At 39.7% G+C, this 13235-nt stretch overlaps 1 protein-coding gene across 1 annotated transcript in view; it reads right to left on the bottom strand.

The window, feature by feature from the left end:
* The window catches only part of LOC135477237 (unconventional myosin-XVIIIa-like), an 85494-nt gene that overhangs the window by 4020 nt on the left and 68239 nt on the right, over positions 1-13235 (bottom strand). Inside the window, 11 exon segments of the mRNA XM_064757409.1 lie at positions 1428-1613; positions 2476-2613; positions 3040-3123; positions 3753-3869; positions 4392-4505; positions 5226-5353; positions 6071-6194; positions 8408-8518; positions 9020-9121; positions 10164-10262; positions 10763-10886. Coding sequence (XP_064613479.1) covers positions 1428-1613; positions 2476-2613; positions 3040-3123; positions 3753-3869; positions 4392-4505; positions 5226-5353; positions 6071-6194; positions 8408-8518; positions 9020-9121; positions 10164-10262; positions 10763-10886 — 1327 coding nt within the window.

Genomic DNA, 13235 nt, shown 5'->3' with positions numbered 1-13235 from the left:
GCTCTCTCATTTTTACAATATGCATCATTACAATCGTTTATTCCACATACCTACAAATAATAAGACTCCCAAATATCCACTCACATGTTACTGCATGTGTTAACCAAACTTTCAAACATCACATTAAAGACAACCAAAAGATTATGTGCCTTGTTCTCAATCAGAGTCTTAGTTATGTTGTAGTTTAATGAAACCCATGCCATTATATCTGTATGGTCCCGTGCCATTATATCTGTATGGTCCCGTGCCATTATATCTGTATGGTCCAGTGCCATAATATCTGTATGGTCCCATGCCATTATATCTGTATGGTCCCATGTCATTATATCTGTATGGTCCCGTGCCATTATATCTGTATGGTCCCGTGCCATTATATCTGTATGGTCAAGTGCCATTATATCTGTATGGTCCCGTGCCATTATATCTGTATGGTCTCGTGCCATTATATCTGTATGGTCCGGTCCCATGCCATTATATCTGTATGGTTCCGTGCCATTATATCTGTATGGTCCCGTGCCATTATATCTGTATGGTCACGTGCTATTATATCTGTATGGCCCCGTGCCATTATATCTGTATGGTCCCGTGCCATTATATCTGTATGGTCTCGTGCCATCATGTCTGTAAGGTCCGGTCCCATGCCATTATATCTGTATGGTCCCGTGACATTATATCTGCATGGTCCCGTGCCATTATATCTGTATGGTCCCATGCCATTATATCTGTATGGTCCCATGCCATTATATCTGTATGGTCCCGTGACATTATATCTGTATGGTCCAGTGCCATTATATCTGTATGGTCCCATGCCATTATATCTGTATGGTCCCGTGACATTATATCTGTATGGTTCAATTCCACACAACTTCATAAACCAATTTTTCTAAGCTTTTCTTGTATTTCACCTCACTTAAATCTTGGTTTTTATAACCAAGATTTATAACCAAGATGTCCTTTACAAAAAAATGCTGACAAATACGAGCAAGAAGGTACTGTGAAAGCGATTACTTGTTCACAATTAATATCCGGTGCTGTTCTGAGTGTTTTGTAATGTATGCACACATATGTCACAGGCTATCAAAAGCCAATGGTCCCCACAGAACACACAGAACAGTGGGCGGGTACGTCTCACAATACCAGTCTCATAACTAGTGTGAGTTGTACTTACTGAAATCAATGTTAAGTCATTTGAAAATACACACATGCACTTTCCATTCAACACAGAAATCCACTTAGGTCTCCTTTCACTAAACTTTGTAAATGAAGTTTTTTATATGAATTTGTAACTTTCCCCATAAATCACATGACCTTTATAACACTACAATCCAGAGGGCATTTACAAAAGAAAAAAAGATTTGCTTTACTAAGTACATGTACTGTAAAAGTTACCACTGATATCAGTCACATAGCCATGCCATGCCACTCACCAGTTCCTGTTTGCGCTGACTGGCCTCCATCTCACGACGCTGCGTGTCTGTGAACTCTTCCCTCAGGTCCCGCAGTTGTTTCTGCGACCTCTTCGACACTTCCTCCGTCTGCATCCTCCTGGAGGCGAGGTCCTCCTTTTCCTGTGACAGTTTCTCCACAGCGTCCTTGTATCTGACTATCTGAGTCTGAGAAACATCAACAACACTGGCCTGTACACATTACCCAAATAATGTAACAGTGGTTGATCTGTTTGTTTATTGGATTGATATTTTACACCCGAAACACTCAAAAACATTTCGTGGATCAAATGGTGGTCAGGATTTTCTGAACAGGAAACTTATTATGAAAGTACCCAAAAGAACCTCTAAGGTTCCATTGCTTTGAAAGAGCATAGATGTCTGATATTCAACATTATTCAACATGTATATGTGTTTCTCTAAAGAAGGTAATTACTGTAGACTGTTTCTTCAATCAAGAAGAAGAGTCTTATAATCATTTCTCAGCCTTGCTTGTAGTAATTTTTTTATTTCTTTTATCACTATTTACAAAGTTAGCATGTAGTATTATCTTTTTTTATGTACTCCGTTGGAGTTTTACGCTGTACTCAAGAATTATTTCACTTATACAACAGCGGCCAGCATCATGGTGGGGGGAAAAGTACAGCCATTCTCAGGTTTGTGGCAGACATTTCTACGTAAGACCAGAAAGACACATAACTCACTGCAAAATGCATTGGTAAGAGGCTTCGGGGTCATTGTGCATGGCATCGACATATTTTCGTCCTCAATAACAGGAGAGAAATATGTTACTCATAAACCGAATACACCCATCTGATATTCCAAAATTTACATTCCAAACTATTCTAATGGGTCATACAAAAACTCACAGTTCTCACAGCATACAATGTATCACTGAAACCTTCCAGCTCTTACAGTTTTAATGGTAAGTCAGCAAAATGAATATAAATGACCTTTGTCATCATTTTAACCTTGACCTTGATATTTCATAACATTTGACCTTCGCATGACCTTTGCTCTGTGACCTTACCTCTAACCTGGTCTTGGTTGTGACCTCCAGCTCAAGCTTGGATTCTAGGTCTCTGATTTTGGTCTCCAGTCTAGTCACCACATGCTTATCCACAGTGGAGTCCTCAGCCAGTTGTACCTTAGTGGACAACTCTGATACCTGAGTCAAGAAGAGCAACAATCTAAATCTCTTTCACATAAGATGTATTAATATTCTGAGGTTCATGTATGTAAAAAATTAACCTTGTATTGAATGCAACCAAAGAACTGCCTACCAATACACAAGTGCTACATGCAATTTTAATACATTAGATTTACATACAACACAGAAAAAAGAAAGTCCATCCACAAGCATGGGGTCAAAAAACATTTGGATTCAGTAAGATAAAGCTGGTGATATTTTTAAGTCTTTTCATGTCATTTAGTCAGCTAAACTTCTCTAAATGTTCAGTACACTTTTCCCATAAACTCATCTGCAAATGTTCTCAAATAGGCCCTAGTGTTAGGCCATAATCATTTATTCACTTCAATACACTGTATGTACAACAACAACAACAACAAAAGACACCCCGCCCAGACACTGTACCTGTTCTCTTAGCATATTCCTCTCTGAGGCCAGTTCTTCTATCTGCTGTAATCTGTCTGATAATGTGATGCTGTCTACAGAATGCTGGGGACAGAACAACAACTGAGCCATTAAACACAGAACTACATGTAGGGGTCTTCTCATGAGCTCCAACAATATATGTCCAAGTTCAATTCAAATACAGATTTAATTCAGTTCTAAAGTGTTTTTTCCACTGAAGAGAAACGGCCCTAACAGTTAATTCTTTGTTTCTCACATACATATACATGTAAACATGTCTTCAGTCTGTGGTCAAATTTTGATTTAGTCTGCTTCAACCTGTCACGGCATTATTCTTTCATCATTTGATTTCCTTATTTATTTATTTGATTGGTCTTTTACGCCGTACTCAAGAATATTTCACTTATACTACGGCTGCCAGAATTATGGTGGGAGGAAACCGGGCAGAGCCCAGGGGGAAACACACGACCATCCGCAGGTTGCTGGCAGAAATATACAAACCTTATGCATGGATATGGCTAGTTTCAACTTGATCTGACATTACATAAACTGAACCTGCCCACAACATTTTTCAGGATACGACTGAAAAAGATTTTTAGCAGTTATTGCAAAAAACCGAAGAGATGAAAGGTGGACAGATTCAGATTAGCGCTTGGTTCACAGAAGATCTTCTAGTGGGATAAAAAAACGCACCTGTTTACCAAATTCCTTACCTGTTGGACAACAGCTTTATATTTCTTCATAATCTCCGCCGTGTCTTCCTCGTTCTCTTCCATCTTACTCTCCAGGTCACTTTTGTCCCGTAACAGCATGATACAGCGATTCTCAACCTACAGAACAAACAATGATACACGTACCGTTATAAGTTAGTTTGTTTATTTATCCATGTCAAAGGTCAACAGGCATACAACCAATTATAAACTAGAAAAATACTACACTTACATACAACACATAACAAAAATTACATAAAGAAATACAGCTAAAATGAGACATGAAAGCCAGTTAAGATGACACAACCTGAAAACAAAACACAGGATTATGGATAAACACAGTATGACTGCATGACTCTTTTTTTTTTTTTGCAAATGAAGGCCAGAAAGAAGCTATTCACTGGTACACTGTTCACTTCTACAGACAACTTTTATGAACGAATCAAGTTTGGCCTACAGTTGCAATCATAACTAAAGTTACCAGCACCTTACAGCCCCTTTGTGCAAGTAGTGTAGCTCAACTGAAAGTCAATTTAAAGCAAAGTGTAGGGTTTTACAATAAATTGTAGTCTCTAATCCCTTTGTGCTCAGGGTCCCTGGTCACTCTCTGTCCTGTAACAGGATGACACATAACTGCCGTACCTCTTGCTTGGCTCTAGACACATCCTCCAGTTGTTGTTGTAACTCCTGCACCTCAATTTCCATCGCTTTCTTAGCCTTGACAGCTGCAGCCGATGTGAACTCTGCATCCTCCAACTATCATAAACGAAGAGAACATGTTTATTAACGAAAAACTATTTGATTTTCTTAATTCAATTTTCAGGTAAGTATTATTCCTATCTGTTTAATGACAGGGAGCCACACCAAAAATAATGCTGGCAGAACATCAGCAGATGCAAATTAACACTACAGATGCCTAAATCAGTGTAGGCAAAAAATACTGAAACTTCAACAACAAAACCCTTATTCATCTTGCAAGCAAGTGTCCAAAACTTTTTGCACCAAGAAATGCCAAAAGCAATGTGGAATCATCAAAACCCAAAATGTGTGAACGTAATGACTTTCAAAATCACAGCTGTCTTACAACTTTGGCAGATACACAAGAACAAGCCAAAACCCTGCAGTTTTGGGTCAAAACATGTCAAATATAATTATGGTGTGATTCAATAGGTACAAGCTAATTTCAAGACAGCAATTCTGCTATCTGGGTACATACCCCAATTCTTCAACCTTTTCGCATATGAAAGAGCAACTTTCAGCACATTTTATGCACATTTATAATTAGATTTTGAAGACAAAACTACCTCAGTTGGATTGGCCAATTTCAGGACTTCACGAAAAGTATAATTTTATCAGTCTACACAGAATAATGCCTTCAGACTATGTTGAAATAAACGTCTTGCTAACATGCGAAGAGGTTGAAGATATTACCGTACAGTTTCTATTTTGCTCTGAGGGGACACAATGTGCTTATACCTGATTCCTGAGTTGTCTAATGGTAGCCTTGGTCCCCTCCCCACTCCTCTGTTTCTGCAGCATCGTCTCTGCGTCGCGCAACAGCACCTTTGTGCGTCGCAAGTCTCGCCGCAGCCTCTTCTCATGCTCTGAGAACACAACCAGCCTTTAAATGAATAAGGGGCATTCAGATCCCTTGACCAAATCTGTCTGAGCTTAGTATACTATACCAGGAAATGACAGAGTAAAAAAAATAATCCGAACACAAAAATGTAAAACTAGGGGTGAAAAGGTTTGATAAATGTCAATATGAAGATCTCAGTTTCTTTATGTGTATGTTCACGAAGCCAATTTAACAGAACCAGAAAACTTTCTGGAAGAAGAAGATCCAGTTTTATTACAGTTTATTACAGTTATATTACATGTACATTTGCACTTAGAAGAGCCCAGAAAGATGAGTGGCCATTTGTTTCCAACATTAGCATCTCTGCCAAATTCAAAATTATTTCTCAATTTGAATGTTGTCAAAACGTTGTGCTCAAGAATATTTCTCTTATGCACCAGCTGTCAGGTTGAATCAAGAGACAGTCCATGTTGTAAATCACAGCCTGTTTCCAACTACCTGACCAACCACCTCCTGACATGAAGCTGCAGCCAACAAACAAGCCAGATCTAATATCTATTTATTGGTGAGAAGCTAACTGTCTAGTGTAAGAACAGCCCTTTATCCACCACAGCCTGTGAAGGCCACACTTCATAGAACATTGGATCTAGTGTCACTAGATCTAGTGTACAAGTGAAATATTCTTGAGTACGGCATAAAACATCAATCAAATAAACAAATAAATAAATAGTGTCACCCCTACCCTTGTCCCTGTTGGGTGCTCTGCTCGTCAGCTCCTGTAGTTTCAGCTCCACTTCCCTCTTCTCCCTCATCAGGTTCTGACGCTCCTCATAATCTTCCTCTATCTGACTCTCCAAATTCTTCAACTATAACAAAAAATGAAAAAAACAAAAATCAAACCAATAATGTTCCTAAGTCATGCTTCGAGATCAACATGTTAGAATATTTCATACAGAAATGCTATGAAATAATATGTACGCCTCTGGGACTTTCTTAACAAAGCCTCTGAGTGGATAAGGTCGGAATCCCTCCACAAATCACCACAGCCCAATCATATCGCGTACCTTGCCCGTTACTTTATATGGACAGCATTACAGAATGTGTACAAGTCATATTCGGGGTGAAAAATCACATCCATCACAACTGTGACGTAAAATATTTGACCAGTGTAACACGGGGTGGGGGTGGGGGACAAAAAATGTCATTCTGATACAGGCTTAACTGGTGTGCTACATGTGCTGGACACAAGGAGTAGGTGTCGTGAGTAACAGCATTATCTTGGTCTGATGTTAATGTCAATATGCCATGACAGACACAAATAGACACTGCAACTGAACGGGCCTCAGTGGCCCTCGCCAATAAAAAAAAAACTGCTGATAACACACATAAAAGTAACGTTATGCTTTCATAAAACTGTCAACACGTGGTAATGATGGGTCTCTCCTTGTCATTTATAGTCTTGTTCCAAAAAACAGGACGTCATAATGAATGGACATGATTACTGAGCTATGTGTAGGTATCAGATTTATTTATCCATCTACATTTATTTACCTGATTCTTAAACAGATACAACACACAGACATTCAGGACAGTGAATCATCACTCTCCTTGCTCCTGTGAGGAGAGTGACATTCAGCTCTCCTCATCACTCTTCTTGCTCCTGTGAGGAGAGTGACATTCAGCTCTCCACATCACTCTCCTTGCTCCTCTGAGGAGAGTGACATTCAGCTCTCCTCATCACTCTCCTTGCTCCTCTGAGGAGAGTGACATTCAGCTCTCCTCATCACTCTCCTTGCTCCTGTGAGGAGAGTGACATTCAGCTCTCCTCATCACTCTCCTTGCTCCTGTGAGGAGAGTGACATTCAGCTCTCCTCATCACTCTCCTTGCTCCTGTGAGGAGAGTGACATTCAGGTCTCCTCATCACTCTTCTTGCTCCTGTGAGGAGAGTGACATTCAGCTCTCCTCATCACTCTCCTTGCTCCTCTGAGGAGAGTGACATTCAGCTCTCGTCATCACTCTCCTTGCTCCTCTGAGGAGAGTGACATTCAGCTCTCCTCATCACTCTCCTTGCTCCTGTGAGGAGAGTGACATTCAGCTCTCGTCATCACTCTCCTTGCTCCTCTGAGGAGAGTGACATTCAGCTCTCCTCATCACTCTCCTTGCTCCTCTGAGGAGAGTGACATTCAGCTCTCCTCATCACTCTCCTTGCTCCTCTGAGGAGAGTGACATTCAGCTCTCCTCATCACTCTCCTTGCTCCTCTGAGGAGAGTGACATTCATCTCTCCTCATCACTCTCCTTGCTCCTCTGAGGAGAGTGACATTCAGCTCTCCTCATCACTCTCCTTGCTCCTGTGAGGAGAGTGACATTCAGCTCTCCTCATCACTCTCCTTGCTCCTCTGAGGAGAGTGACATTCAGCTCTCCTCATCACTCTCCTTGCTCTTCTGAGGAGAGTGACATTCAGCTCTCCTCATCACTCTCCTTGCTCTTCTGAGGAGAGTGACATTCAGCTCTCCTCATCACTCTCCTTGCTCCTCTGAGGAGAGTGACATTCAGCTCTCCTCATCACTCTCCTTGCTCCTGTGAGGAGAGTGACATTCAGCTCTCCTCATCACTCTCCTTGCTCCTCTGAGGAGAGTGACATTCAGCTCTCCTCATCACTCTCCTTGCTCCTCTAAGGAGAGTGACATTCATCTCTCCTCATCACTCTCCTTGCTCTTCTGAGGAGAGTGACATTCAGCTCTCCTCATCACTCTCCTTGCTCCTCTGAGGAGAGCGACATTCAGCTCTCCTCATCACTCTCCTTGCTCCTGTGAGGAGAGTGACATTCAGCTCTCCTCATCACTCTCCTTGCTCCTGTGAGGAGAGTGACATTCAGCTCTCCTCATCACTCTCCTTGGGTATACCAGGAGAGCTACTTATCACTCTCCTCCTATTTATAAAAATGAAGCCCAGTAGGTACATGTAGGTGATAAAGAGACATTGTAATTTGAAATTTTCCTAAATACCTGCAAGATGAAAATGGTATATATATATATAAAGTCAAATTCAATTTCTTCAATATTTTCACAATACTTACCCTTTTCTGTGTAGTATATCTCATTTCTTCCAGCTCTGTTTCTTTCTCATCTAGATCTTTGATATGTTGTTGTCTAGATTTCTCCTGCTGCATCTCTAACCTCAGCTTACCCTAAACAACAGCAACAACAAAGCACATTGTAGATGTTTTTTAAGTATTTTTTATTCTTAAGTTAAATATTAGGATTTCTGAAACTGGTAAATATCACATTTGTTATTTCACTAGTGGGCGCTGCTCATGGAAGTTCAAGAATAACACTCTTGTTTCCTGTGAGCTATACTCACCTCTAATTTAATTATCATTATAATTAAAATTTTGTCCCTTATTTCATTTTTCAAATAAAGCAATCACACATACCATCAACGACAATGATGGGAATTGAAATGCAACTGATAAACTCCATACCTGAAAGCTCCAGTATACTGTGACATTTTATTACTTCACATGAGGGTAACTACCACACATGTACTTGAAAATTTTCACCCATATGATGGTAGTTTTGATTTGAAGATTATAGTCTCATGTTTCCAGGGCCAACTGATTTTCAGAACAGTTTTGGCAATTCTGACTGTTTAATAACACCTGTACATGTTAATTTATCACCATGTTTACCTGTTCCAGTTGCTGTATGTGACCTGCCTGGTCATCCAACTCTTCCTCTTGTTCTTTAACTTTCAGTTCCAACTCATGTTTCTGTCTCTTCAGAGCCATCAGCTAATACAACAACAACAGCAGTATAAACAGCTCTGAGCAAAATACGTTTATTCCAATGGCATTTCAGTAATTAAATGCTTATCATTAGCAATATATTTCTTGTCATTGATTTTTAAGATCATAAAATATCAGTTAACAACTAGTATTTCCACCCATGCTAGACAGCAAGGACTCTAGGGGAAAAAAAACCGTACAGAAACACATTAACTGGAAATAATATAATGATGAAATGATGTCATATCCAAATCTACCCATCCCTCTATAGTTAACCCTTAAAAGAAATGAACACATGCATACCACCTACATCTTAGATAAAATAGCTGTACAAACTGTGTGGAATTCTACTTTTTCTGATTTTCAAAAGTTTTTGTAAGAGAGAAAAGCGGATTAAAACATCGTCCTTTTCTACAAATTCCACCGATATGAGGTACACTGAAAGTCCCGCCATGTTTTAGGCTTGTCCAATAAAAAGCCTCCTTTCCTCCTCTTGAATATTCATGATGACGTCACTGTGCTTAACATTTTACTCTTACCATATAATTAACGTGCATTTCCAGTCTCAGCTACATGCGTACATATATCCTGATCATTGTGAATATTATGAAAGCCAACTCTAAAAAGGAAGAGTTTGGGATGTACTAGAGGGCTACATCATGCCTACATGCGTGGGTGTTGTCTGCCACACTGTGTTTGGCATGCCATGCATTGCAGAGCTACTCGGCAAAGCTGAGCTGGATGATGTATGTAATGTGTTAAAATAACAGCCTAAAGGAGACTTCTAAGTCTTCAATGTTTAACTGTTAAATACTCATATAACAATCACTGCTGACAGAAAATTGCGATATTTTAAGAGGTAACCTTAAGCATAACCCTTCCATTTCCACCTCTTCTTTTCTTTTAAACAAGACTTAACTTCATGTATTTCCAGAGGTGCGAGTGGGATTACACAATTTACCAAGGTGTCAGAAACTTCAAACAAACATATGACCTCATTTGCTGATTAAAGGGAGGCCACTCCGACAGTGGCATGTTTAGTTCTTACCTCCTGATCTCCCTTGGGTCCTGTCAGGGTCAGATCACTCAGCTCTCTGTCTAGCCGTTCACTGCGCTCAGTCTGGCTCTCCAGATCAGCCTTCAGCTTCTGCAAATAGACAAAGATACAAATGTCAGCATGCTGCACAACTTGTTCCTGAAAGGTTAGCCTTCAGGTCCTGGCTCAAATACTACAGGTTCTCACAGCGATGCCTCAAGAGGAAGAGCAGTGATTGAGAAATCAAATCTGCTCAAATCGGTCATCCAATAGCTTGCTTGAGGCTGGTCTCCAGCCTTACACCTCTCTGCTGGTCTCCAGCCTCCTTTCTCCCTCACCCCTCTGCTGGTCTCCAGCCTCATTTTCCACTCACCCCTAAGCTGGTCTCTCACCTTGTTTCTCACTCTGGTCTTCTGTCTAATTTCTCACTCACTCCTATGCTGGTCTCCTGCCTCATTTCTCACTGGCTCCTATGCTGGTCTCCTGCTTCATTTCTCACTCACCCTTACGCTGTTCTCCAGCTTAGTTTCTCACTCACCCTATACTGGTCTCCAGCCTCATTTCTCACTCACTCACTCCTATGCAGGTCTTCAGCCTCGTTTTTCACTCACCCCTATGCTGGTCTCCAGACTCATCCGCTCTGATATCAACTCGTCCCTCTCTCTCTGTAACTTCTCACGTAGCATCTTCTCACCTCGGACATCTTCTTGCACCTTGTGTAGCTCAGCATCAAACCTGGCAAACACAACAACAACAACAACCATCAGTTCATACTCCAGACAATAAATCTTCATTTTAAAGAGAATGAGCTCTTCTGGAATGGAGGTACATAAGTTCATGTTTGTTGTTCAAGTTTGTAATCATGAGTGACACAACAGATAAGTACATGTACAATGTTACCTATGTTATTTTACAAAGACAAATCATGAGTTCACAGCACAATTAATTGGAGCGGTCAGAAAACAACCACACTTTCAGAAGAGAAGGAATTCCCTGTATCAAACCTAACAAAAAATAAAGCAAAGGATAATTAGATGAGAGATTCGTCCACATGCTAATAATGTAATGTAACATAAATACTGGGCTTGTCACAATCAGATTACCTACCAGAGGCATGCTTGTCAACTGTGTGCAGTGACCAAGATTGTCTAAAGCAGTATCACTCCCCTAATCATGACAAACTAGAATACGTACAGAAAATATACAGAACGAGAAATTCACTGGCACTACAGCCATTCATCAAAAATCTGCTGCGCTTGAGTCGTTACATTTACCTTTAATTCACCAAAACTAATAAGGCCAGAATTTACACTCGTGTACCCAGCCTAATTTTCTTCAATTCCATTTCCAGCTGAAGTGTATTTGGTTTATAATATAAATGGTGCATGTAATATGAACGCATGAAGGGACAATCTCTGGAGAGAGGAGGCACGTGATCTTCAAGCGCCAAAACTAAAAGACAACACGGGGTAAGTGGGTTGTAGGGGTGACGGCTATGGCACACTGTTATAAAATGCCTTACATATACATGGGGAGATTTAATAGATGCTATCCAATACTGTAACTGGTCACAAGGAAATCAAGACACTCTTGGTTAACAGAAAGTATTGTGGCATATTAGGTTTTCTTTTCCTGAGTAATAAATTTCTCAAGAATTTTCAACAAACAAGCAAATTTAATGTAGGGAGTGAAAGCATTTTTCTTTTCATTGGATGTATGACAAATGTCACTGCTGCAAAACATATTTCAATTTCCTAATTGGGCCTGTACTTTGGGCACTGCAGTGTCCACCACACATAAACCTCACCGCAGTCACATAACGATTAGTCAAATTCTTGGGCACGGCACTCTAAACACCAATCAATCTAACTTATCTTATTTTCTCTTACAGAACAAATAATGTTATAAGAGTTTTGGAAGATAGAAAAAATCAAGAAAGAAAATTGCAAGCTTTAAATAAATTCTCATATTCACAAATTAAAGAATGGCACACAGAAGGTGTTGTGGCATATAGAAGGTGCTATTCTTAGATTCACAACACACAAATGATTTCCCACTAACTCAAACCAAAGAGTACCAATAGTCAAGTGTACAGAAATTATAAAATTTTACAGCTAAAGTATATGTAAAATGTAATTCATAATTTAGCTTACTATACATGTATTTCAGCTTAAGTCTGCCATGTCAAAATGCCCTTTCAAAGACCTATAAAGGCCTCCAAATGATAGGCCTACTTTTGATGCCAACAGTTAAGTTCTCTGATAACATACTAATCAAAATTCGCACACAAAAAAAATCTTGTGGTTCAATGTGTTGGATGAATCAATCAGAGTCAAGCAAAATGTGCCCTTAAAAAAAGGCTCGTCTCCAAAGAGATAAAAATATTTGGAAGAGTTCATTTCGTTAAACTTTGCCTTTTTTTAAGTGAGATGTGGAAGGGGGGGGTATTCGCTACATGTATTTCAGTGATGTACCTTAAGTTTTCCAAAGTGAACGCTCTAGTACAAAATGAGATGTAGCAATGTGTTAGGTATTGGCAGGATATGGCTCATGAATATGCATGTACATGTAGGAGATGGGCTGACCTCAGGCGTGACCTTGAAATTAACATCAAATGACAACCAACTTACCTCCTGTCATAGCTAATAAAAAAAAGTGCAAGCAAAGACAGCATGCGAGTTAATACAGACAAGCTCGAACAAAGATGTACGACAGCTACATGTACAACGTTAAAGGGTGTGAAAAGAGATGCTGAAAATTTATTTCTCTTTTTTTTCTATCAAACTAAGATATGGTTTTACCACATATATCAAATATATGCAGAGTGTACAAGCAAACAGGCTTTAACTATTCCATGCAAGGCCATTCTATACACAGCATGCACTAGACAGTAGGTGTAAATAAACGTTTTGGCAGAAAATGTTTTACAATTGAATGAAGGTCGCGCAAACCTAGATTTACCACAGAAAGTCAACGGAACAGAAGCAAGACAAGAATTCTGAATTCTCATTTTAAAAACATCAATTTTAAAAACATCATTTAAGAAACATCAATGTCTGCAGACACTTTGAAAGAAGCAACCCT

This window comes from Liolophura sinensis, chromosome 10 (assembly GCF_032854445.1).
Source record: "Liolophura sinensis isolate JHLJ2023 chromosome 10, CUHK_Ljap_v2, whole genome shotgun sequence".
Lineage (NCBI taxonomy): Eukaryota > Metazoa > Mollusca > Polyplacophora > Chitonida > Chitonidae > Liolophura > Liolophura sinensis.
The sequence above is the reverse complement of the archived record's forward strand: the minus strand, read 5'-3'. Positions and strand labels throughout refer to the sequence as shown.